This window comes from Rhinoraja longicauda, chromosome 1, assembly GCF_053455715.1.
Source record: "Rhinoraja longicauda isolate Sanriku21f chromosome 1, sRhiLon1.1, whole genome shotgun sequence".
Lineage (NCBI taxonomy): Eukaryota > Metazoa > Chordata > Chondrichthyes > Rajiformes > Arhynchobatidae > Rhinoraja > Rhinoraja longicauda.
In genome coordinates, this window is record NC_135953.1 from 24015356 (window position 1) to 24041759 (window position 26404).

At 42.5% G+C, this 26404-nt stretch overlaps 1 protein-coding gene across 2 annotated transcripts in view; it reads right to left on the reverse strand.

Moving 5' to 3' along the window:
* myo5b (myosin VB) overlaps positions 1–26404 on the reverse strand; it is a 199795-nt gene that overhangs the window by 53821 nt on the left and 119570 nt on the right. For both annotated transcript variants that reach the window (XM_078420320.1, XM_078420249.1), the window contains exons 13-17: positions 25696–25818; positions 19925–20008; positions 17479–17622; positions 9075–9172; positions 3928–4014 (exon numbers count right to left, since the gene is read on the reverse strand). In XM_078420320.1, the coding sequence (XP_078276446.1) occupies positions 3928–4014; positions 9075–9172; positions 17479–17622; positions 19925–20008; positions 25696–25818 (536 nt within the window). The remainder of the gene's footprint in view (positions 1–3927; positions 4015–9074; positions 9173–17478; positions 17623–19924; positions 20009–25695; positions 25819–26404) is intronic.

Here is a 26404-nt window from a genome sequence, read left to right on the forward strand (position 1 = left end):
ACTTTTCGAGTCTGAAGAAGGGTCTTGACCCAAAACGTTACCCATTCCTTCTCTCCTGAGATGCTGCCTGACCTGCTGAGTTACTCCAGCATTTCACGATTACAATTGAATAATTCACAGTGTACAGGTACATGCTAAGGTTCATTGCAAGATATATCCAGTAAAGTCCAATCAAAGATGGTCCGAGGGTCACCAAAGAGGAGGATAGTAGTCCAGGACAGCTCTCTAGATGCGGTAGGATGTTTCAGTTGCCTAATTAACAGCTGGGAAGAACCTGTCCCTGAAACTGGAGATGTGCGTTTTCACACTTCTATACCTTTTGCCCGATGGAAGAGGGGAGAAGAGGGAATGGCCTGGGTGTGACTCATCTTTGATTATGCTGCTGGCCTTGCTGAGGTAGTGCGAGGTATGAACGGCTTAAATGGAAGGGAGGATGGTTTGTGTAATGGTCTGGCCACAATTCTCTGCAATTTCTTGTGGTCTTGGATGTTGCTGTTCCCAAACCAAGCTGTAATGCATGCATGCCAATAAAATGCTTTCTCCGGTCGGTGCATCTGTGGGAGTTGGTGAGTGTTGTTGGAGACATGCCGAACCTCCTAAGGGGAAGTAGGGATGTCGGTGTGCTATCTTGGCCATTGTTTCAATATGGGTGGTCCAGGAGAAGTTGTTGGTGATAATTACTCCTAGGAATTTGAGGTTTTCAACCATCTCCACTTTGGTGTCGACAATGTAAACTGGGGCATGTGTACTGCTTCGTTCCTGAAGTCGATCACTATCTCCTGTGTCTTAGACAATAAACAATAGGTGCAGGAGGAGGCCATTCGGCCCTTCGAGCCAGCACCGCCATTCAATGTGATCATGGCTGATCATTCTCAATCAGTACCCCGTTTTTGCCTTCTCCCCTGACTCAGCTATCCTTAAGAGCTCTATCTAGCTCTCTCTTGAATGCATTCAGAGAATTGGCCTCCACTGCCTTTCAAGATTGGCCTCCACTGGCCTCCACTGCCTTGCAGGCAGAGAATTCCACAGATTCACAACTCTCTGACTGAAAAGGTTTTTCCTCATCTCAGTTCTAAATGACCTAACCCTTATTCTTAAACTGAGGCCCCTTGTTCTGGACTCCCCCAACATTGGGAATATGTTTCCTGCCTCTAACGTGTCCAACCCCTTAATAATCTTATACGTTTCGATAAGATCCCCTCTTGCTGACATTGAGAGAAAGGTTGTTGTCTCGACACCAGGACACGAGGTTCTCAATCTCTTTCCTGTACACCATCTCATCATTACGTGATATCCAGCCCATAATGGTGGTGTGTCTTCACCCCCACATCCCAATGGCGGTTCCCCCACATTGGGTCCTCCTTTGTTCTCCCCCCCCCTCATGGCGGCATAGTTGAAGTTGAGGGGTGGTCATTTTAAAGGAAATGTATGAGACGGTTCCCTCCCCCCCCCCCCACCCAGTTCTCAAGAGAGCAGGAGGTGCTGCCTGGGGAGATGGTAGTAGCAGTTATAATAACAATATTTAAGAGCCATTTAGATGGTTATATGAACAGCAGGGCATAGAATGATAGGGACCAATTCCAGGCAGGTGGGATTAGTTTGGATTGGCATCATGGTCTTCTGAAGGTGTTGTTGATCTTATAGAAGTGTATTAAGTCATGAGAGCAATAGATCGACACAAAGAATCTCTTGCCTAAGTTGGAGAAATTGAGAATCAGAGGACATAGGTGAGGGGGGAAAGATTTGAAAGGAATCTGATGGATAACCTTTTCACACAAAGAGTTGTGGGTATATGGAGCAAGATGCTGAAGGAGATGGTTGAGGCAACTACTATTGCAACGTTTAAGAAACAATTCCACAGGTACATGGATAGGACAAGTTTAGATGGATATGGGCCAAACGCAAGCAGGTGGGACTATTGTAATCGGGTCATGTTAGTCGTTGTGGGCAAGTTGGGCCAAAGGGCCTGTTTCCACGCTGTATGATTCTATGATCAGCATTGACTTGATGGGCAGAAGAATCTATTTTGTACTGCTCCTTACTCTGTGGTCCGTTACAAATCACCACAAAAATCTCAGATATATTCATCAATTTGCAGGCTGTTTGTCCTGATGGATCTTTGAATGGGAAGCTACGGATATACAAGAAAACAGAATGTAGACAAATGCTGGGGGGATTATTTTAAGAAACAAAACCAAACTTGAAATAACAACCATACTTATAAACCAAGCAAACTGCTCAGTAAAGTGCAAAGTTTAATTGCAAGAAAAAAATAATTCGAAAATTAAGGTGAAGTGAACTCAGGTGAACCACATGCACTCAATTATAATGAAATTTAGAGCTAAGTTCCCAAGGTAGATCACTGAAAATTGTTTCAATTAATAAAATTGCAATATCAAAAAACAATTGTGAATTTCTGTGGTGAAGGAATCAATATGAATAATAAGGTGGCAGTTAGAGGCAATAAACCTGCATAACTTAAGCCTCGTTTGCTGTTTCTACATCTTGTAATTGTCTCATATCTGCTCGGGCAGAGTCAGTTTTTAAAAGCCATGGGGAAATCATATATTAACTTGTGAGTAAGGTTAGCAAACTTCATTTGAAAATCACTGAATTAGAAATTCTGTGTCTTTTTTGATCAGTTCAGAGCCTTCAGCAATATCATTTCATCAATCATCGCAATTACTCCACACGATAAATGGCACAGCAGCTGTAGTTATCCGATATAAAAATTAAGTTTCAGTAATTCAATTTCTGCAGCTGATGAAAGCATTTGAGCAATAACTTAATTGTAGCACTTTCTTCACAACATGGAAGAAATTAATACCAATAAATCCATTTAAATTTTCTTTCGAGAAAATGATAAAGCTACATCATTTTTAATAAAGAGAAATTGTTTTTTGTTAAACCAACGAGAGACTATAGAAATAATCAGTTGTTCTTCAGTTTCCTCTCCTCAGAGACTCTATCATGGACTTATGGACTCTATGCTGGAGGGTCAGACAGCATCCCAGGAGATCATAGATGTGATGCTTCTGGTTGGGATCCTTCTTCGGACTGCTTGTAGGGATGGTTGTCCAACCATCTGCCTATCAAAACCCCTTCCTATGTCGACCTATTGCCTGCCATGCTTTATCCTAGAGTCCAACCAGTTTACATCACTCAAGGAAAGGTTGGTTTTTATTCTGTTTCTGAAGCAGGAAAACCTGACTAATGTACGTGCTTCTTAAACTAATTGCTTTTCTTGAGATATTATCCTTTTTCAGGTGTCTCAGAGAGAGAGGAACATTGTACACAAAGGGGGATTTTGAAATGGATTACCTACCGTGATCAAATGAGTTATTTGAAACATAGGATTCTGAAAGACGTTACGGGCAATTCAACAGAATTAGACATTTAGCAAGTGATTTTCATAACGATCCAGCGAGGAGATAGAGGGCACTTAAAGGAGATGCAACAAAGTGGAAATTACTAAAAAATAAAATCACATTTGCTGTTTGTGTATGCATACAAGATCCAGTGAGAACTGCAGAGGTCTGGCTTATGATGCCCCGAAAAGGTAAAATATCTTGCTGACATCACGGTTGAGGCTCCCATGAGATGGAGCCTCTGCAATAGAGGAGGATTAGGGAGGACAGTACTACAGCTTGGAGAAGCTTTGCAGTAAACTTGTCTTCTGGGCTCAATCTGTAAGTGAGCTGCATTGCCACTGCAGTGATTGCATTCACTCTGGTTCAAGCTTTTACCAAAATCTTTCAGCATTTATCTCAGATTTTTAAACAAAAATCTCATCAGCAGTCAGAAGTATGGACTGAATAGCTTCATATATGTACAATACCCTCAAATGTTATCCATCAGTTAAGATTTTATTCCATGCACATGGGTTTTAGATTGGCCTCAGCACAACAGCATGAGCAGTATGCATACCGAGATGGGTATCCTGCAGCACTAATGCGGATGGTCTCCAACACTCCACAGGCTCGGAGTTGCTGTACAGCTCGTGCTGGATCAAACCTGCAACAGAGACCAGCATTTTACAAACATTCTTTACGAATCATTCTCACCCATTTACAGTTTAATTCACAATAGAAAAGTGGAGAGCTGGAGTAACTCAACCGGTCAAGCAGCATCTCTGTCAAAGGTGCTGTTTTTAAGATAAGACATTACACCAACACTTAAAAAGAAACAAAGTGCTGGAGGGTCAGACAGCATCTCAGGATAATAGACAATAGACAATAGGTGCAGGAGGAGGCCATTCGGCCCTTCGAGCCAGCACCGCCATTCAATGTGATCATGGCTGATCATTCTCAATCAGTACCCCGTTCCTGCCTTCTCCCCATACCCCCTGACTCCGCTATCCTTAAGGGCTCTATCTAGCTCTCTCTTGAATGCATTCAGAGAATTGGCCTCCACTGCCTTCTGAGGCAGAGAATTCCACAGATTCACAACTCTCTGACTGAAAATGTTTTTCCTCATCTCAGTTCTAAATGGCCTACCCCTTATTCTTAAATGGTGGCCCCTTGTTCTGGACTCCCCCAACATTGGGAACATGTTTCCTGCCTCTAACGTGTCCAACCCCTTAATAATCTTATACGTTTCAATAAGATTCCCTCTCATCCTTCTAAATTCCAGTGTATACAAGCCTAGTCGCTCCAGTCTTTCAACATATGACAGTCCCTCCATTCCCGGAATTAACCTAGTAAACCTACGCTGCACGCCCTCAATAGCAAGAATATTCTTGTGCTGATTGTTCACTATAATTGAGTAAGGGACTACAGAGTATTAAAGTATTATATTTCCTTGCATAAGTAGTAGAAGCAAAGAACTGCAGATGCTGATTAATACACAAAAGGACACAAAGTGCTGGAGGGAATGATTTAGCAGGCAGCATTTCTGGAGGACATTTCTGGTCAAGACCCATCTCCAGACTCTCGGTCTGGAACCGGGCCTAGAATTCAGGTGAGTTGACGGCTTTGGCCGGGGGAAGAGGTGAGGATCGGCGGAATCATAGTTGGGGCCCGCGGGTTAGGGTTGGCGGTAGGCACGGCCTGGAAGAGGCCGAGGAAGTCATGTGGGCTGGTGGTGGTGACAATAGGTCCAGCCTGGAAGCTGCCGGGCAGGTGGTTCGGGCCGACGTCAGCAGCCTGGCCTGGAAGGCAATGTGGGCTGGCATTGGCAGCCTGGCCTGGCAGAGAAGGTCGGTAGGTCCCGCTGAACCCGAAATCTGCAATAACGAGGTCCTTAATAACAAGGCTTTACCCTAAACAAGTTCTAGTATCAGATATGTGATGATCTCATCCATTTATAAACACTACCAAATAAAAGGATATTAATTCAAAGACTATGTTTGCTTGTTGGCAATAATAACCACCTCTATTTTGAAAGTGTCAGATCAATACTTGTTTACAGAAGTCTTTGAAAGAAAAATAATGACAAAGATAGAAAATACAAACAGGACAAAGAAATGCAGCTCCCTCCAATCTTTTCCTCTCTTTTTTAAACCATACCCGATTTGTACTGTAACTTTATTACTGCACTAATCGTGGCGATTGTATTCAAAAAATGTTTTTCACTGTACCTGGTACACGTGACAATAAAGAAACTAATGACCGTTATTTACCTCCCTCTGACCTAGACATTAACTATGGTATTGCAATCACTGGTTGAATCACTGCCTTGAGTGAGGGCAAGTCCTAGATTTTCACCAACCCTTGAGTTATATTTTTAATTTGAATTATAATACACTACTGGCGATGATAAGTTAATCTCCCGTTTTCATTTCTCGCAATATTATATCTGACGATTGGCCCAGGCCAATAACATGGCACCTGGATACAGGAGCAGTCAAGAAAGGTGTCGGAAAAGAAAAGGCCCTGGTTATCACAGAGTACACAGTTAGAATAAATGGAGGTAGGAGAACAACCTCCTCTGGTTTCTCGTGCCATATACCCACCACCCTCAAACAGAGAGTGGTGGGGATAGGGATCAAGCTGTCAGAGGAGGTAGCAGAGGCAGGTACTCTCACAACATATAAAAGACATTTGGACAGGTACATGGATAGGACAGCTATAGGGGATATGGGCCAAACATGGGCAGTAAGACTGGTGTTAGATGGGGCAGCTTGGTTGGCATGGGGAATTTCGGCCAAAGGGCCTGTTTCCATGTTAAATGACTGGATGAGATGGGTCTTTATCTGGACGAATGTGACTACGGGATTGCTACAAAGTTCAGTTCTTTGCCCTCAATTATTTACTGTTTACATTAATGACTGGAGAAGAGATCAGAGTTTGCTAATTACATTAAAAATGGGTAGGAGGGCATGTTGCAATAAGGATATTTGGACTTTGCAATTGGACACAAATGGGATTGAGTAAGTGGATGAAAACGTACAAATGGAGTTTAACATGTGGAATTGTGCAATTATGTACTTAGGTAAGAAATCTAAAGGCAGACTATTATTTAAATGGAGAAAGATTACAGATGAGCGAAGTAAAGTGGGATCTAGTTATTCTTGTGCATGAAACACTGTTAATTAGTAGGCGGCAAGTGATTACAAAGGCAAATGTTAGATCGGCCTATATTGCAAGAGGGTTTGGAGTTTAGAAATAGGATTATTTACAATTCCACAGGTTACAGATAAGGCCACACCTGAAATATTGTGCACAGTTTGGTCGCATTATTTAAGAAAGAATATACTAGCATTGCCAGCAGTCCAAAGGAGATTCACCAGACTAATTACTGATTTGAGAGGGTTGTCCTATCACAAGTAGCTGAAGGAATTACATTTATACTCCCTGGAGTTTAGACAATTTTATTGGAACACACAAGAGGGCATGACAGCGAGGACTTCGAGGTGTTTTCACTCCTTAGAGAACCTGATATGGTTATAAGATTAGGGAGCAGCATTTTAAACGGAGGTGCCTTGGAACTTCACACAGGAGGTGGTCAATCTCTGCCTCAGAAGGCAATGTAATTGTGTACGGTAATTGCTTAAAGAAAGGGTAAATGCATTTTTGAACCATGAAGGAATTGAGAGCTTTGGAGAACTGGCACAGAAGAGGAAATGAGACCCAATGCAGATCAACAATGACTTGGTCGTGGGTCCCACACCGATTTCCCCGGTGTGGGACGAATAAAGGAATATATTAGTCGTATGGATTCAGAAATGGCTTACAAATAGAAGACAGAGGGTTGTAGCAGAAGGGCATTATTCTGTGTCCAGTGGAGGGATCTGTGCTGCGACCTCTGTTATTAGAGATGCATATAAATGACTTGGACGTGAATATAGATGGGTTGGTTAGTCAGTTTGTTGATGACACCAAGGTTACTGGAGTTGCAGACAGTGAGGAAGGCTGTAAAAATCTATACAGTAGGATATAGATCAACTACAGAAATGGGCGAAGAAATGGAAGTAAGAATAGAAAGGCAGATTATTATCTGAATGGTGTCAAGTTAGGAGGAGGGGGAGTTCAACGAGATCTGGGTGTCCTAGTGCATCAGTCAATGAAAGGAAGCATGCAGGTTCAGCAGGCAGTGAAGAAAGCCAATGGAATGTTGGCCTTCGTAACAAGAGGAGTTGAGTATAGGAGCAAAGAGGTCCTTCTACAGTTGTACCGGGCCCTGGTGAGACCGCACCTGGAGTACTGTGTGCAGTTTTGGTCTCCAAATTTGAGGAAGGATGTTCTTGCTATGGAGGGCGTGCAGCGTAGGTTCACTAGGTTAATTCCCGGAATGGCGGGACTGTCGTATGTTGAAAGGCTGGAGCGATTGGGCTTGTATACACTGGAATTTAGAAGGATGAGGGGGGATCTTATTGAAACATATAAGATAATTAGGGGATTGGACACATTAGAGGCAGATAACATGTTCCCAATGTTGGGGGAGTCCAGAACAAGGGGCCACAGTTTGAGAATAAGGGGTAGGCCATTTAGAACGGAGATGAGGAAGAACTTTTTCAGTCAGAGGGTGGTGAAGGTGTGGAATTCTCTGCCTCAGAAGGCAGTGGAGGCCAGTTCGTTGGATGCTTTCAAGAGAGAGCTGGATAGAGCTCTTAAGGATAGCGGAGTGAGGGGGTATGGGGAGAAGGCAGGAACGGGGTACTGATTGAGAGTGATCAGCCATGATCGCATTGAATGGCGGTGCTGGCTCGAAGGGCTGAATGGCCTACTCCTGCACCTATTGTCTATTGTCTATTGTCTATTGACCAATTGTGAGGTATTGCTCTTTGAGAGATCAAATGGAAGGAAAGGTATATGGCTGATGGCAAGTCCCTTAACAGTATTGACACTCAGAGGGATCTTGTGATCCAGGTCCATAGCTCCCTGAAAATGGCACGACAAGTAGGTCGAGTGGTAAAGAAGGCTGATGGTATGTTTATTCACAAAATGCTGGAGTATGTTTAGTTTAGTTGAGTTTTGTTTAGTCAGAGAGTTGTGAATCTGTGGAATTCTCTGCCTCAGAAGGCAGTGGAGGCCAATTCTCTGAATGCATTCAAGAGAGAGCTGGATAGAGCTCTTATGGATAGCGGAGTCAGTGGGTATGGGGAGAAGGCAGGAACGGGGTACTGATTGAGAATGATCAGCCATGATCACATTGAATGGTGGTGCTGGCTCGCAGGGCCGAATGGCCTCCTCCTGCACCTATTGTCTATTGTTCAAAGATACAGCATGGAAGCCGGGCCTTCAGCCCACCGAGTCTAGGCCAACCATCGATCACCATACACTAGTTCCATGTTATCCCACTTTCGAATCCTACACACTGGAGGCAACTTACAGAAGCCAATTATCGACAAATTTACACATCTTTGATCACCGATTGGGGCACTGAATATAAGAGTCACAAAGTCATAATGCAGCTCCATAGTAAGCAGAATCTCTGTAATTTTGTCGGCCACAACATGCGGTTAACTAACTTTATAACACCATGACACGTTACATAGAATAACCATAAAACATAATTTCATTGGAGATTATACTCTGGTATTGCAGTTCAGTAGTACTCCAAGTTCAAATGTATATATGAATTGAACCTTAGAAATAGAAACCCTAAAACCTGTAACAATGTACTGTACTTACGAGAAGGCAAATTTCTCATCGTTTGGCTTGATGCAGCGTACGTAATGTGGTGTTGTGGCATTCAGAGTCTCCATCAACAGATGCAGGGAGTTTCGAAACTGAAAGAAAAATGGATCTTTCAGATCGATCTTCATTTTGAGACCCCAGAATAATGGACATAATCTTAATTGTCAGGGTGACATTATAACACGGTAACATATTCTGTACTCTGTTAATTTTTTCTTTGCACCTTCTGTTGTAATTGTGTGTGACTTGATTTTACTCATGTTCAGTATGATTTGGCTGGGCAGCACACAAATAAAGCTTTTCACTCTGTTTTCATAAATGGGATAATAATAAACTAAAACCAATAGCAATTGAAGAAAATTGGAGTGTATTCATCTGTGTCAGATAGATTTAGACATAATCTCATTTTATCTATTACAGGATGGTCACTCACCTTCACTAAGTTGAGGTGACTTTCATTATTTCTTTTCTAGATATCCAATATCACCTTAACTTAGCAATGGTTTAATACAGATTTTAGTGCAAGGCTCTTTGGTTGGCTCTTGTTTCAGAATATTTAGTGCAAAGCTCCTCCAGGCTGGTACACCCCAACTTCAAACTGCTCCCTTTAAATTTTCAGCTAACAAATATGGTTCTAGTTTAAACACGTGTGCCTAAAGAAGCACTGGCATTATCTACTTATGATACCTGAATATCAGAACAAATAGCTTGGGGCACGTGCCTTGCATGCTTTGGGTGACCACCTTTCTCTGTTTGGTCAGGATGGTCACAACCAAAAATCCAGTGCTACCTTGGTGTTGTGCAGCAACAAGACAGCATTTGTCCTGCTTTCTGGAGCCCTGATAGTCAGGTCCTCCCCAGCTTACAAATGCCCAACATATGTTCAGCCCATAGATCAAGCATTTGGAAGACCGGCAGTGTACTCCAACTAAACTCCAAACTATGAAATGTCTGGGTTGCACTCGGGACTTTGAGCCTTGTTTTGTTTTTGCACGACATTGAGCTTTTTTATTTATTGGACTATATTTTTGTTTCTTTATTATATTATCTATTGAGTACTGTGTTGACATACCTGATGTGCTGCTGCTGCAAGTAATACTTTAATTGTTCCATTTCAGTACATATGATAATAAAACACTCTTGACTGCCTGAAGATAGAAACAAAATGCTGGAGTAACTCAGCGGATCAAGCAGTATTTCTGCAGAAAAGGAATAGGTGACATTTCTGGTCAGAACTCTTCCTCAGACCATGACGTTCCGACCCAAAATTGCAGGTGACCCAAAACATCACCTATTCCTTTCTTTCCGGAGATGTTACCTGACCCACTGAGTTACTCCAGCATTTTGTGTCTATCTTCAGTATAAACCAGCATCTGTAGTTCTTCCATACACACTCTTGACTCTCTTGGATATTTTGCCATCTGTGGAGCTGCAGGCATCTTCTGCCGCTCGGAAGGTCAATTCGTGGCAGCATCTCCAACTTGCGAACTGCTTGGGTTATGAGTTCACAGGAACAGAACTCTGCTGTAACCTTGGGTTGATCTCTAACTGCACGCTAGCACCTTTGTGTAGTCAGTGGCTCCTTTCACACTCAACTCCATCATAAGCTTCATTCCACTGACATGTCCACTTTATGCAGTAAATCCCCTTACACCTACTGGAACCAAATCAGTAAATCAGCTGTTATCTGTCATACTGGCAAGTGAGTAATCTCTTCCCAAATGCAGTATGTGGTGGGAATGCACATCCTGGGATGCATTTGGAGGTGCTGGAGTAAAAGAGGGGGAATAGATGGTGCAAAATTATAAAATTACTTAATTGGTATGAAAAAATTTCAACATTGTTTATCACCAGCAAATATTCATCTAGTATACTGTTGCAGTAATTTGTTAGAGTGCTCATGACGCAAGATACAATTTATAACTTTAACACAGCAATTAGATTATCTTGATTGTCTCCTCTTATTTGAGTGGCACAGCAGCATGGCTGGTAGAGCTGCTGCCTCATAGTGCCAGAGACCCAGTTCCATCCTGACCTCAAGTACTGTCTGTATGGAGTTTGCACGTACTACTAGTGACCCTGTGGGATTCGGCTTCCTTCCACATTCAAAAGATGCAAAAGTTTGCCGGTTAATTGGCGTCTGTAAAATTTCCCCGAATATATAGGGAATGGACTCAGTGGGCTGAAGGGCCTATTTCCATGCAGTGTCTCTAAAATACACAAAAACAGAAAGTACTGGAGGAACTCAATTGGTCAGATGGTATCTGCGGAGGGAATGGAGTCAAGAAACTGCAGATGCTGGAACTTGAGCAAAACAGAGTGCTGAGGAATATCTTCCTCTCTAAATTACAATTTATGGCCAAGCAAAGCAGCAAGGACTACTCTTATGTTGAAATATCACAAGAATCTTTGTACGTTATTAATTTAAACCAAGGGATAAATGGGCCTGAATATTTTTGGCAGTCGGGACTATTCCCTTCTTCCTGCAGATATGAACTACTTTGCTGGGTTCCAATTTCACAAGTAACCCCAATTAATTCTATAGCTTGGAGAAACAAGGAACTGCAGTTGTTAGTTCACAAAACTGTTGCAGTAACTCAGCTGGTCACACAGCATAAACCAAACTAAAATTAACATCTCTGGAGAACATGGATAGGTGAAAGGTCCCAACCTAAAATATCACCCATCCATATTCCCCAGAGATGCTGCCTGACTCACTGAGTTACTCCAGCACTTTGTGTCTCATTCTGTAGCAAGTATGTTTCTACTTTGACATGGTTTAATTCCTGCTAGATACTGCAAGGATCAATGTTTCAATCGAAACCAGGCAATGTTGGATTAAATAAGTGTACAAAAATCAATATGAAATGACACCAATCAAATAATGAATTTACGATGGTACATTTTATGGAGAGTATATGCAGTTCACCTAAAGGTGAAATAAAATCTGTAATGATACTGATTTTGTTGTGACAACAATTAATTGTGTGCAATATCTTTCTGAAATAGTTTGGAGCTTTCAAACAGTGCCAGGGGAGCAAAGACTGTGTATAGTAGTTTAATTTAGTTTAGAGATACAACGTGGAAACAAGCCCTTCGGCCCACCCCGACGAACAATCCCCACATATTAACACTATCCTACACACAGGAGGGACAATTTTTACATTTGCCCAGCCAATTAACCAACAAACCTGTGGGTCTTTGGAGTGTGGGAGGAAACCGAAGATCTCGGAGAAAACCCACACAGATCACGGGGAGAACGTACAAACTCTGTTCAGACAGCACCCGTAGTCGGGATCATACCCGGGTTTCCGGCGCTGCATTCGCTGTAAGGCAGCAACTCTACTGCTGCGCCACTGGGAAGGAGCTGAGCGGACATTGCACCATGAGCACTATACCAGATTACTCTACCAGATTACTCCACCAGATTACTGCAGCAGTTCACAGTTTGAGAAGCAGGATGGATGCAGTGAGGGACGAGACATGAACAGGGGGATCCATCAAGAGTGTTTAATTGTCATATATACTGAGAGTGGAATATTTTTTAATATTTGCCACAACTTAATAGGCCAATTAATGCAATGCACATGATAAAATATAATTAAAATAATTAAATACATTAATAACCATTCTACCAGATACCCATAATAATGCAAAAACCTATGCAACAAAGACACGATCCATAAAAATTTATAGTTGCTGAGGTTAGTATTGTGTTGTGTTCACGAGCCTGATGGTTGCTGGGAAGAAGCGATTCTCTAGCTATTCACGGTTTTCGGGCTTCTCAGCCATCTTACCAAAGGTAGGGGCAAAATGAGAGAGTGGCCAGGATGTTGTGGGCCTTTGATGATATTGGCTGCCTTTTTGAGGCAGCGCTTCCTATTGCATTCTTTGATGGAGGTCAGTATGTACGATGGTCTGGACAGTGTCTATCACTCTTTGTAATCTCCATCACACCTGGTTGTTCGAGTCACTGAACCAGGCCATGATGCAGTCAGCATTCTCTCCAGCATACACCTATGGGAATTCAATGGTATTTGTCAACAAATCAAATCTCCTCAATCTTCAAAGAAAGAGAAGGCGCTGATGAGCTTTCTTTGCGATTTGTGATTGCATCAATGTGCCGGTCCCAGGATAGAGCTTCAAAGATAGACACAACCAGGAACATGAAGCTGTTGACTCTCTCCACACCGGTTCTATCGATGAAGACTGGGTTGTGAATCCTTGGCTTTCCAATGCTGATGATAGCTGGTTTTGTTGACATTGAGAGCAAGGTTGTTGTTCTGGTACCATTCGATCAGATTATCAATCTCCCCCCTGTACTCTGAGGCATCATTATCTGTTATTCATCCAATAATAGTGGTAACGGCAGCAAATTAGGATTGGAACCATGTCTAGCTACACAGTCACCAGTGGAGAATGAGTAATGCAGGTGATTGAGCACACATCTTTGAGGTGCTCCCGTGTAGATGATTATCAATCATGGTCTGTCGATGAGGAAATTGAGAATCCAGTTACAGAGGGTGAGCTGAGACCCAGTTCTCGGAGTATGATGATAAGTTCGGAGGGGATGATAGTATTGAATGTCGAGCTGTAGCCAATGAACATCCTTTCATATGTATTCTTGTTATCCAAGTGGACCAGTGCAGACTGGAGAGCAACTGAGTTTGCAGCTCCAGTTGTGGCAGCAGACGAATTGAAGTGGATCCAGATCCTTGCTGAGGTAGGAGTTGATTTGCATCATAACCAACCTCTCAAAGCATTTCATCAGCAAGGACGTTAATGCCACCGGTTGCCATTGCCATTGAGGCAAGTCATCTTACTTTTCTTGGGTATTAATAATATATTCCTTTATTCGTCCCACACTGGGGAAATTTATTATCAGTCTTTTTAAAGCATTCGGGGTCGAAACCTTAATGAGGGTTGAAGATGTCTGCAAAAGGTCCAGCTGGTTGATCTGTGCAGATTTTAAGTACACCATCAGGGCCGGACTCTTTCTCAGGATTCACCCTCATCAAGGATCTTTTGACATCAGCCCCGGTGGCAGAGATTACAATGGGGTCTATGGAGGCCCATGAAGATACAGAAAAATGTTCTCCCTATCGAAATGTGCGTAAAAAGCATTGAGCTCGTCTGGGAGTGATGCCTCGCTGTTACTTGAGCCACCATTTGGTCTCGCCTTGTAGGAGGTGCTGACATGCAAACCCTACCGCAGATGATGAATGTCCATTTCAATTTCCAGTTTAGAGCAAAAGTATATCTTTGCCTTTCTGATGGTCTTAGAGGTCATACCTGGATTTCCTACATGAACCTGTACCACCAGACTTCTGGTGTGGTAACTGAGATCTGATTTATCAAGAGATTATGGATGTCCTGGCTCATTAGAGGCTCCTGGTTTGGGAATACTGGGATAGTCTTGGGGAAAACACTCTTCTCCACACTTTTCCTTATGAAATAGGCAACAACGATGGTGTCAGCAGTGGGAGTGAAGCCCATAGGATCCATCATTCACCCCATTTTATCCAGAGTTCAGCACTTTCATCAAGTCCCTGCTTTGATTCTGTGTTCTGTGCCAAGCCAGACAATTGGAGTAATGCTGGCATGCAGAAAGTTTCCCTCACACCTGACCTGCTGAGAACTGATTACTCATCATTAACATCGTGAACCTGGTGACAATGCAAGTACAATTTTGGTGTCTACATGAAACAAGAGATAATAGAGCATGAGAAACAAAAGCTATTTGCAAAAATTAGTATTTAGGTGAATCAGCAGTTAAGGAATATTTCAAATTTCTTGTGAAGTGGCCTCCTGAATTCCTAGCCCAGAAAAAATTCCACTCAGAAAGATGAGTGAACTACATTCCTTTATTAAGCATTGCATTTCATGATTTATCATTCGGACAAGATATTTGCTCTGTGCTTACCAAAATTCTCAATCAGACTGGGAAGAACAGTAGTATATCAGGATTCACAGCAAGAAACCAAACACTTCATTTGATAGCAAAAATAGGCGAGTAATCAATAGTTCAAACCACATAAATGCCCACTGCTGGATCCGTCATGAGCAGCCATTGATTTTGCAATAAAACTTTAAATACATCAGAGATGTTTATGTTCTTCAATTGTTTACATAATATTTTTCCATTGTACTTTAGAGGTTTTTTTCAAACATTTGATATTGGTTTACTTTTGTTAAATGTACCGAGATACACTGAAAATTTTAATATTATATGTTGCTGATAGCATACGACATGTGAACGCATCCGTGGGTGGGAGTAGGTTTGCACTATTTGAAACTCAGTTGCAACTCTTGGGGCATGCATTTTAAAGAACGTAGTGACAAACGTAGAACATAGAACAGTACAGCACAGTACCAGATCTTTCCACCCACGACTGTGTCTACCTTGATGTTAATTTAAGTTGCACATCTGCCAAAACATGTTCTTTATCCCTACATTCCTTGCCTGTTCAAATGTCTAACTTAATGCCTCTTAAATGCTGCTATCGTATCTGGTTCCATGAATTCCTCTGGCAAATTGTCTAGCCACCCATTGCATCTTTAGACCATAGAACAACGGGGCAGAATTAGGCCATTCGCCCCATTGAGTCTGCTCCTCCATTCGATCATGGCTGATTTATTTTACCCTTTCAACCCCATTCTCCTAGTAACCTTTGATGCCCTCATTAATCAAGAACCTATTAATTTCTGCTTTAAAAATACCCAATGACTTGGCCTCCACAGCCAATGTGGCAATGAATTCCACAGATGCACGATCCTCTGGCTCAAGCAATTCCTCTGTCTCCTTTCTAAAGGTATATCCTTTTATTTGTACGCTGTGGCCTCTGGTCCAAGACTCTCCCACTACTGGAAACATCCTCTCCACATCCCTTTTAAACTTTCCCCTCTCACCTTAAAAGTTATGCCTTCTTGTATTGGATATTTCCATTTTGGGAAAAGAACTCCGAGTACCTACTCTATTTATGCCTCTCACAATTTTCTATTACGTTGCTCCTCAATTTCCGATGCTCCAGAGAAAATAATCCAAGTTTGTCCCTCTCATTGTAACTAATACTCTATAATGCAGGCAACATAATGGTGAACCTCGTTTGTACCCTGTCCAAAGCTTCCACAACCTTCCTGCGATGCAGTGAACAGAACTCCACACAATTCTCCAACTTGGTTTAACCAAAGTTTATGGAGATGCGACATGACGTCTCAACTTTCGCACTCAACACTGATCAATGAAGGCAAGCATGCTGCATACCATCTGTACCATCCCACTTACTTGAGCTGCCACTTTCAGGGAGCTAAGGATGCACTTCTAGATCCTATTGTGGACATTGGATTTTGTCTATGGTACTGATGTGCTCCAATGTTGAGAACTATATTCTGCTCTCTGCATTGTCCCCTTTTGTCTATCTCTTGTACAGACACCTGGTGCTTGATTTAAGCATTTTTAGAATAACGCACTTGTCTAATTGCTACTGAAGTTTAATTTATATGTTTATATTTTCAGAATAATCCACTCAAATATATGCCTGGTAAACGTACACATTAGCTTTCAAAGCTATCTTGTAAATTTAGTTTTGCTTAACAGAAAGAAAACACAAATGATTGCCTGCAGCTATTAGGTTACATGCTTAAACGTATCTGCCTTTGGGATATATTTTTCCAATTACATAGCATAAACGGGTAATTTTCTCAGTTTTATGCTTCGACAGTTAACATCATGCATTTCAGGTAAAGCATTATAAAGATGGAAGGGAAAGCTTTATAATGCTTTATGATGTGATTTACCCTCATTTATTTCATTTGGCAGCATAGTCGCCTGTGGTGCCTGGCATATGTTTGATTTACGTGCTTTTTGATTTGCAAACCTTTTTCAAACCTGTAACCCTGGTGTAAAACAAGGGGACATATCCACAAAGTCAGTGGATCTATTTAAGGCAGAGATCGATAGATTCTTGATTAGTACGGGTACTTGCGTTTGACTTGATTGTATTCATAAATAGTACAACTGATCTGTTTGGATAGAATGCAAAACAAAGCTTTTCACTGTATCTTGGAACATGGGACAATAATATCCTTAAACCTAAAGTGGTTAAGGACCTCCATTCTGAGAAACGCTCCTCCACTACTACTCTCTGTTTTTTTTTATGGCCAAGCCAATTTTGAATTTAGTGAATCTTCAACTCTTCAATGTTGTCAGAAACCTGGTGGTCAGGGGACAAGCAAAGGCTGGGGAGGATTAGTTGGGAGGATTAGTAAAAAAAAAATTAGATGCAGGCCAGGACCTTTGCAATCCAGCCCGATCTATTTTGTCCACAATCTCAGAGAGGTTATTCCTGATAAAAAGTGTTTTTGTTTGCTTGAGAATGAGACCAAATAAAAGCTGTACCTGATGTCCAACGGTTTTTTTGTGCTCTTTATTGGGTGCCTTCATAGCAGGTTTGAGAGGCCGAACATTTATTTTTGACTTTTTCCCTTTTGCAGTGGAAGCAGAAGAATCCTCATCCTGGAACAGGTCGGCCACCAGCTGGTACTAAAACCAAAGGAAAAGTAGAAAATAAAACAAAGTCGAGTTATTCCGGTCTTTTAATGAGCTAAACTGCCTTTTCCCAGCAGTCGTCTGATTTATCTTCCTCTCTGGGAAATGTCACCTGATGTTTACAATTGACACAGAGGGTGCCAACTGTTTAAGCCTCTTATCCCAATTAACCATTATTCACATCAACACTTCCCTGTTTTCCAGAAGAACAAATGGCTAGTGATCTAGAAAGTGAGGATGGGATAGATGGGGATGCAGAGGATTAAGAGTGCAACGTGCCATTATGGAACTCAATTCTCTCCTCATCCAACATCCATTTCCTTTTGGAAGTAGTGCAAATAAATTATCTTTATGTAATCAGCATTTGGTATATGGAACGCACTGCAGGTAACAGCAAGCTCAATGAAGAACCGCTTAAATGAAGACAAAGTTGCATTTGGCTGTGGGGAGAATGGGACAATCAGAAGATGTTTTGGTAGACCCAGCATAGATTGTTTGATGGCACGGCCTGTACTCACTGGAGTTAGAAGAATGAGGGGGGACCTCATTGAAACGTACAGAATAGTGAAAGGCTTGTATAGGGTGGATGTGGAGAGCATGTTTCCACTAGTTGGAGAGTCTAGGACTAGAGGTCATAGCCTCAGAATTAAAGGATGCTCTTTTAGGAAGGAGATGAGGAAGAATTTCTTTAGTCAGAGGGTGGTGAATCTGTGGAATTCTTTGTCACAGAAGGCCGTGGAGGCAAAGTCAGTGGATATAATTAAGGCAGAGATAGATTCTTGATTAGTACAGGTGTCAGAGGTTATGGGGAGAAGGCAGGAGAATGGGGTTAGGAGGGAGAGATAGATCAGCCATGATTGAATGGCAGGGTAGACCTGATGGACCCAATAGCCTAATTCTGCTCCTATCACTTATGATCTTATGATTGTATGGATCAATTGGCCAACATACTGTATAATTCAAACAGTTAAGGATTTCCTAGTCCACTGGCCAGTGCTGCACATTGCCATGTATTTTTATCAGTGAGCCTTTGAGGAGAGCAGAGTTAAACATTTCTTCTTTAATTCAGTTATGGTGTAACAACTGAGCACAGTGTTGCATTTATGAGGGAAGCATTCTATAATTGAAAGAGCTAGAATAATACAAAAAAAACGCAAAAGATTGCAATGTAATTCACCTGCTGTCTTTTATCCACAGCAATCTATTGAAGATTAGTGTAGCGCTTAATGAATAACATTTTGCCTCGAGATATAAACTTGTTCAATGTTTAAGAGCGAGACATTTATTTTGATGCTCCTTTGAAAGAAACCATTACTTGTGACAGATGATTGCTGACATACAACAATTCTTCCCTCCTATCACACTCCAAAAAAGAGCGCATGGGAAATCAGGTCACTGAGAGATACCAAGTGGTCAATAGCCAAAATGGTTTATTGCACCAGCTGCAACCAGTTGATAAAGATTTCAAGACAAAAACATGACAGATCCATTTAATTTTATTAGCAAAAAACTATTTTATTTTTTCAGCAAATAAATGAAAATGTTCTCAACAAATTCATGAATTCATCTTTGCCGTACCATTTTACCATACATACCTGAAAAACACTTACACAGCCATAGTATTAAGCTATCAACCAATGAGTGCTTATTTTCTTTTCTCCACATGGTTATCTTAAGTTATTTATTTATGGCTGACCAAAATGAGCTGAAGAAATTACATTTCACCATTAAACAGATTCTAGAGGTCTGAAGAAGGGTCCTGACCTAAAACATCACCTATCCATGTTCTCCTGAGATGCTGCCTGACCTGCTAAGCTACTCCAGCACTTTGTCCTCTTTTGCAAACCAGCATCAGCAGTTCCTTGTTTCTACACCAACGTGATCATTCAGATGAGGCAATGAAGCATTGCTTGTGGTTACAAAACTTGCCTACGCAAGACAGTTCTTTCAACAAGTAAATGGCAGAAAAACCAAAACACATTACTGACAACCTATTGCCCCAGTAACTACCATTCGCCCATTGTTTATACCTACCAGCACTAGAATCAGGCAAAGAACCAATCATGTACCCATCTTTGAACTTTGCTGGTTTCAAACCAATTTGAGAACTAAAACTACCGAACTTTTCTCCCTGAGCAAATTTCTCCATTCACCTAGATTGCAATTTCCCTTGAATTCCCAACAGTGGAATATACATTGGAAAAAAATGTAATTGGTAGGAAACCAAACAGAAACTCATATTCTACTCTGGTACAGGATGTATCAGTCCAAGTTATCAGTTTGAATCGTGCGATACCTTGCTGGCCTTAAGTATGTTGATCTGCTCTCCATACACCGTGTCCCGGTTTTTCTCCAGGAACCCATCACACTGATATTCCACCTGCAGAACAGAACAAGTGCCTTAAGTTAAAGAGGTCCTTTTTCATCGACAGCGTTGAAGATATACCGTAGAGGAATTCTAAAAATGTCAATGGCAGCATTAGTAAGTGTGGGGCCACAGTGAAAAGGAATGAGACATGGCAGGAAGATCAAAAGTTTGATATTTCATTCACTGATTCCCATTGAAAATGAAAGGTGAGAACTGAAATTAATTATTGCAGTCAGCATAGTTCAATAGATCAACGTCAACAGAATTGTGCTGATTGTGATAAGAACACTAATGGAAAATAAGAGGAAAACACCACATAAATCAACCTTAGATATGGACAATAGACAATAGGTGCAGGAGTAGGCCATTCGGCCCTTCGAGCCAGCACCACCATTCAATGTGATCATGGCTGATCTTTCTCAATCAGTACCCCGTTCCTGCCTTCTCCCCATACCCCCTGACTCCGCTATCCTTAAGAGCTCTATCTAGCTCTCTCTTGAAAACAATCAGAGAATTGGCCTCCACTGCCTTCTGAGGCAGAGAATTCCACAGATTTACAACGCTCTGACTGAAAGAGATTGTCCTCATCTCAGTTCTAAATGGCCTACCCCTTATTCTTAAACTGTGGCCCCTGGTTCTGGACTCCCCCAACATTGGGAACATGTTTCCTGCCTCTAACGTGTCCAACCCCTTAATAATCTTATATGTTTCAATAAGATCCCTTCTCATCCTTCTAAATTCCAGTGTATAGAAGCCTAGTCGCTCCAGTCTTTCAACATACGACAGTCCCGCCATTCCGGGAATTAACCTAGTGATCCTACACTGCACGCCCTCAATAGCAAGAATATCCTTCCTCAAATTTGGAGACCAAAACTGCACACAGTACTCCAGATGCGGTCTCACTAGGGCCCTGTATAACTGCAGAAGGACCTCTTTGCTCCTATACTCAACTCCTCTTGTTATGAAGGCCAACATTCCATTGGCTTTCTTCACTGCCTGCTGTACCTGCATGCTTCCTTTCAGTGACTGATGCACTAGGACGTTATACGTCCCCTTTTCCTAACTTGACACCAATCAGATAATAATCTGCCTTCCTATTCTTACCACCTAAGTGGATAACCTCACACTTATACACATTAAACTGCATCTGCCGTGCATCTGCCCACTCACACAACCTGTCCAAGTCACCCTGCAACCTCATAGCATCTTCCTCACAATTCACACTACCACCCAGCTTTGTGTCATCTTCAAATTTGCTAATGTTACTTTTAATTCCTTCATCCAAGTCATTAATATATATTGTAAATAGCTGCAGTCCCAGCACCGACCCTTGCGGTACCCCACTAGTTACTGCCTGCCATTCTGAAAGGGACCCATTTAACCCCACTCTTTGCTTTCTGTCTGCCAACCAATTTTCTATCCATGTCTGTACCCTACCCCCAATACCATGTGCTCTAATTTTGCCCACTAATCTCCTATGTGGAACCTTGTCGAAGGCTTTCTGAAAGTCAAGATACACTACATCCACCGGCTCTCCCCTGTCAATTTTCCTAGTTACATCCTCAAAAAATTCCAGAAGATTAGTCAAGCATGATTTCCCCTTCGTAAATCCATGCTGACTCGGAACGATCCTGTTACTGCTATCCAAATGCTCCGCAATTTCGTCTTTTATAATTGACTCCAGCATCTTCCCCACCACTGATGTCAGACTAACTGGTCTATAATTTCCTGTTTTCTCTCTCCCTCCTTTCTTAAAAAGTGGGATAACATTAGCTACCCTCCAATCCACAGAATTTATAGAACATTGGAAAATGATCACCAATGTGTCCACAATTTCTAGAGCCACCTCCTTAAGTACCGTGGGATGCAGACCATCAGGCCCTGGGGATTTATCAGCCTTCAGTCCCATCAGTCTACCCAACACCATTTCCTGCCTAATGTGAATTTCCTTCAGTTGCTCCGTCACCCTCAAATCTCTGGCCACTAGAACATATGTGTGTATGCACACAAAATCATAACATTCAATATAAATATACCCATGTATTTCAGTTATTTAATCTGTAAATTGCTCAATAACTTAGTTGAATTTTTTGCTGTATACCAATGTATAAATTTCTCTCCACACATGCCTCTCAAATAGTCTCATCTATTAAAGCAAAGGGCCATTTTGTTTAGGTTTTATATTCATTTGGGTGTCAACCTATAAATGAATTTTATCGTGGAATACATAATATACAGTGGTCTGAGAACACTGTTTTATATGTATCATATGCTCGAAATGTACCTGATATTTCATGATAAATAAATAAATCTCTATAGGTAGCAGTATATCCACAGACTGTCCTTTAAAAGTAGCAGAAAATATTTTAAATCTCAGTAGTCATACATAATTAATTCAAGTTCAACCAGTACATAACACTTTATGCAATCATTACGCGATCCGAAACTTATGATTCTCAGAAATTCTTACTAAGATAACAGTGCTAAGTCGTACTAGAATAACTAAACATGGAAGTGACCATCACTTTAATGAATAAAAGTTGAAAACAGTAGATTGTTATTGCCTCAGTCCTATCAGTCTACCCAACATCATGTCAGTTGTCAGCAAAGTAACTGGAACTACAAAAGCTAAAGGTAAACCTTTCTCCTAATTGAAAAGGGAATACTTAACATCAAAATCCATGGCAAAGTAGTTTTAGCTGAGTAATTATAAATAACAGCATTATTGCATGTATCCAAATATTTTGAAAAGACAGTTTTACATTTCCCTTCAGAATTACTTTGAACCAATGTTTCTGTTAGTTGTGAACTTAATTGTATTTCTCATTCATGTTTACTGTGATTCCATCTGTTACAGCTGGTTGATGTTCCCAAAGCATGCTTTGTATCATCAGCAAATGGTACTGATGAATCCCATTATCTGCAGGCCTTTGGGTATTCCTGAGTTAAAAACGATGGGCTGTTGGGTTTATACACGCCAGCTGTCAGCAACTGTTGACATAAATTCCTAAAGGGGCCAAACAATTTCTGCTTTATCTTAAAAATGCCCATGTGTTTGATACACATCCCAGTATTTGCATACGTACTGATAGGCACTCTAGCAGTGATTTCTGGTGACAAAAAGCAGCCACCATAGACAGTCCAAGGTTAGATCAGTGCAGTGAGAAAGAAGAGTTCCGAGTGGAAAATAGAGGAAAATGGGTCAAGCTCAGGCAAATGGGATTAACATAGATTGGCATCCTGGTCAGCATGGATAAATTGGGCTGAATGTTTCTCCGCTTAGAACCCTATGAATCAATGAATAGTAGGCGATATAAGGGAGAGTAATGAAATAGAATATTGCAGGATAATTTTGGGCAGTAGTGGGAGTGTGTGACATAGCGTTCGACTGGAGGGTGGCAGAGAACAGGTCCTTGAACCCATTAAAGAAACATTCGTGCGGTCTCTGAAACAGTTGGATTTCAGCTTTAGGTTTCAGTGTTGACATTTTAAACTCCTCTGCAAGTGAAACAATTCTGGCTTCACTTGCTCCTCGAGCTACGAACTCAAGTGCAATCTTTGGTTTTGATATCATGAAGACTTTCAGTTGCATTCTTAAATTAGCAAAATTAACCAGTTTTACTCAAGGTATCAGCCAGCTATTATTATCCATTATAGATGAGGCTCTCACTAGGGTCTCTTCTACATCCCGCAGCTCCGCTCTTGCTCCCCCTCCCCCCACTCGCAACAAGGACAGGATCCCCCTCGTTCTCACCTTCCACCCCACCAGCCAGCGGATCCAACATATCATCCACCAACATTTCCGTCACCTACAACAGGACCCCACCACTGGCCATATCTTCCCATCCCCTCCCCTCTCTGCGTTCCGCAGAGACCGTTCCCTCCGCAACTCCCTGGTCCACTCGTCCCTTCCTACCCAAACCACCCTAACCCCGGGCACTTTCCCCTGCAACCGCACGAGATGCAACACCTGTCCCTTCACCTCCCCCCTCAACTCCATCAAAGGACCCAAACAGTCTTTCCAGGTGAGACAGAGGTTCACCTGCACCTCCTCCAACCTCATCTATTGCATCCGCTGCTCTAGATGTCAACTTATTTATATCGGCAAAACCAAGCGCAGGCTCGGCGATCGCTTCGCTGAACACCTGCGCTCGGTCCGCATTAACGCAACTGATCTCCCGGTGGCCCAGCACTTTAACTCCCCCTCCCATTCCCAGTCTGACCTCTCTGTCATGGGCCTCCTCCAGTGCCATAGTGAGGCCCGCCGGAAATTGGAGGAGCAGCACCTCATATTTCGCCTGGGCAGTTTGCGGCCCGGTGGTATGAACGTCGACTTCTCCAACTTCAGATAGCTCCTCTGTCCCTCCCTTCCCCTCCTCCTTCCCAGATCTCCCTCTATCTTCCTGTCTCCACCTATATCCTTCCTTTGTCCCACCCCCGACATCAGTCTGAAGAAGGGTCTCGACCCGAAACGTCACCCATTCCTTCTCTCCCGAGATGCTGCCTGACCTGCTGAGTTACTCCAGCATTTTGTGAATAAAGCTATTATTATCTTTCCAGTTAGTATGATTGCAATCTTCTTGCTCTTGTAAGAAGCACACTGGTGCTACGGTGGGGAACAGAGCATCAGGAGAATGCAGTTCTACTTAGTACAGGTCCACCACCAATTTTCTGGCAACTGGTAGTCCGGCCCCTCCTTTAATCCAGACGACCCCTCCCCATCCCAGAAGAACGCCCGAAAATGTGGTGCCTCGGCCAGGTGAGGTGGCTGATCTCGACCTAATTGGGACTTTTGCGCCGATTGCCGGTTTGAATTTGCCCCCTGCAGCCCGGGATCTGGAACTCCAGCCCAGCTGGAGCCGGCAGATCTGTTACCAGAGCCAATTTATGCGGCCGATTGGTGGGTTGAATTTGCAGCCTACAGACAGGGGTCTGGAACTTCGCCTGGCTGGAGCTGGCAGATCCGTTCCTATAGCGCCTACTTTGTGTGCCAGTTTATCTGTGACCTCTGTTGGTAAGGCTGTGACCTTTGTTGGTCCGGCAAAATGGATAATCCAGCAAGGCTCTGGAACCAAAGGTGCCTGGAAATCAGTGATGGAATTTTCACTGTACCTCCATACAGGTGACAATAATAATAAACTAAACTCAAAAGGATGAACCTATTGAAAGAACCTATCCCATTTCATTTGTTAATACAAATTGAAGTCTCTTCATTTTTATTTTAACTTGAATTAAGAATTCTGACTTAGACATGCATGATTGTAAATCAAAAATAGAATATAGAATGATCACCACATTCACATGTTTTAGGAATAGAATTGGGCCATTCGGCCTATCGAGTCTACTCCGCTATTCAATCATGGCTGATCTCTGCCTCCTAATCCCATTTTCCTGCCTCCTTCCCATAACCCTTAGCACCCGTTCTAATCAAGAATTTGTCTATCTCTGCCTTAAAAATATCCACCATCGGCCTCTGTGGCAATGAGTTCCACAGATTAACTACCCTCTAACGAAAGAAATTCCTCCTCACCCCTTACCTCCTTTCAAAAAAAGCGTCATTTTATTCTGAGGCTATGACCTCTGGTCCTAGACTCTCCCATTAGCGGAAACATCCTTTCCACATCCACTCTATCTATGCCTTTCGTTATTCTGTAGGTTTCAATAAGGTTAATTACCTTGTTGATTGCATTGTTAATTACCTTGTCTGCAAAATGTATAATGACATAAGCCATATTGGACATTCGGGGTTTCTGAAAGTGGGGGCTGCTTGAATGGCGGTCATACAGTTTCTGGGCCCAACTCTGGTCTGTACCTTTTGGCATCTGAAAGGAGAAGCAAAAACAATTTAACTTGGAAACTAATTAGTACCACTGGAATGCAAGCTTTTGGAATTGTTCCATGCTTGCATTCGGAAGTGGCGGCGCCTAACGGCAGCGGCTCACTAGCGGTCTGTTCGTCTTTTTTCCTTTTTTTTTGTTTTTGTTGTGTATCGGTGTTGGGATGGTTTTTATATATTTTTTTGGTTGTGTATGTGTGGGAGGGGGTGGTGGTGTGGGACTTTTCTCTTCCTCACGGCGCAGGGTGCGGCTCGGCTGCGGGTCCTAACATCGCCCGGTGCGGCTTGGCCGTTGGACTTTACATCGCCCGGTGCGGCTTGGCCGCTGGACTTAACAGTGCCCGGTGCGGCTCGGCCGCTGGACTTAACATCGCCCGGTGCGGCTCGGCTGCGGGACTTAACAGTGCCCGGTGTGGCTCGGCTGCGGGACTTGACATCGCCCGGTGCGGCTCGGCCGCGGGACTTTACATCGCTGGTGCGGCTCGACTGCGGGACTTAACATCGCCCGGTGCGGCTCGGCTGCGGGACTTAACATCGCCCGGTGCGGCTCGGCTGCGGGTCTTTTCATCGCT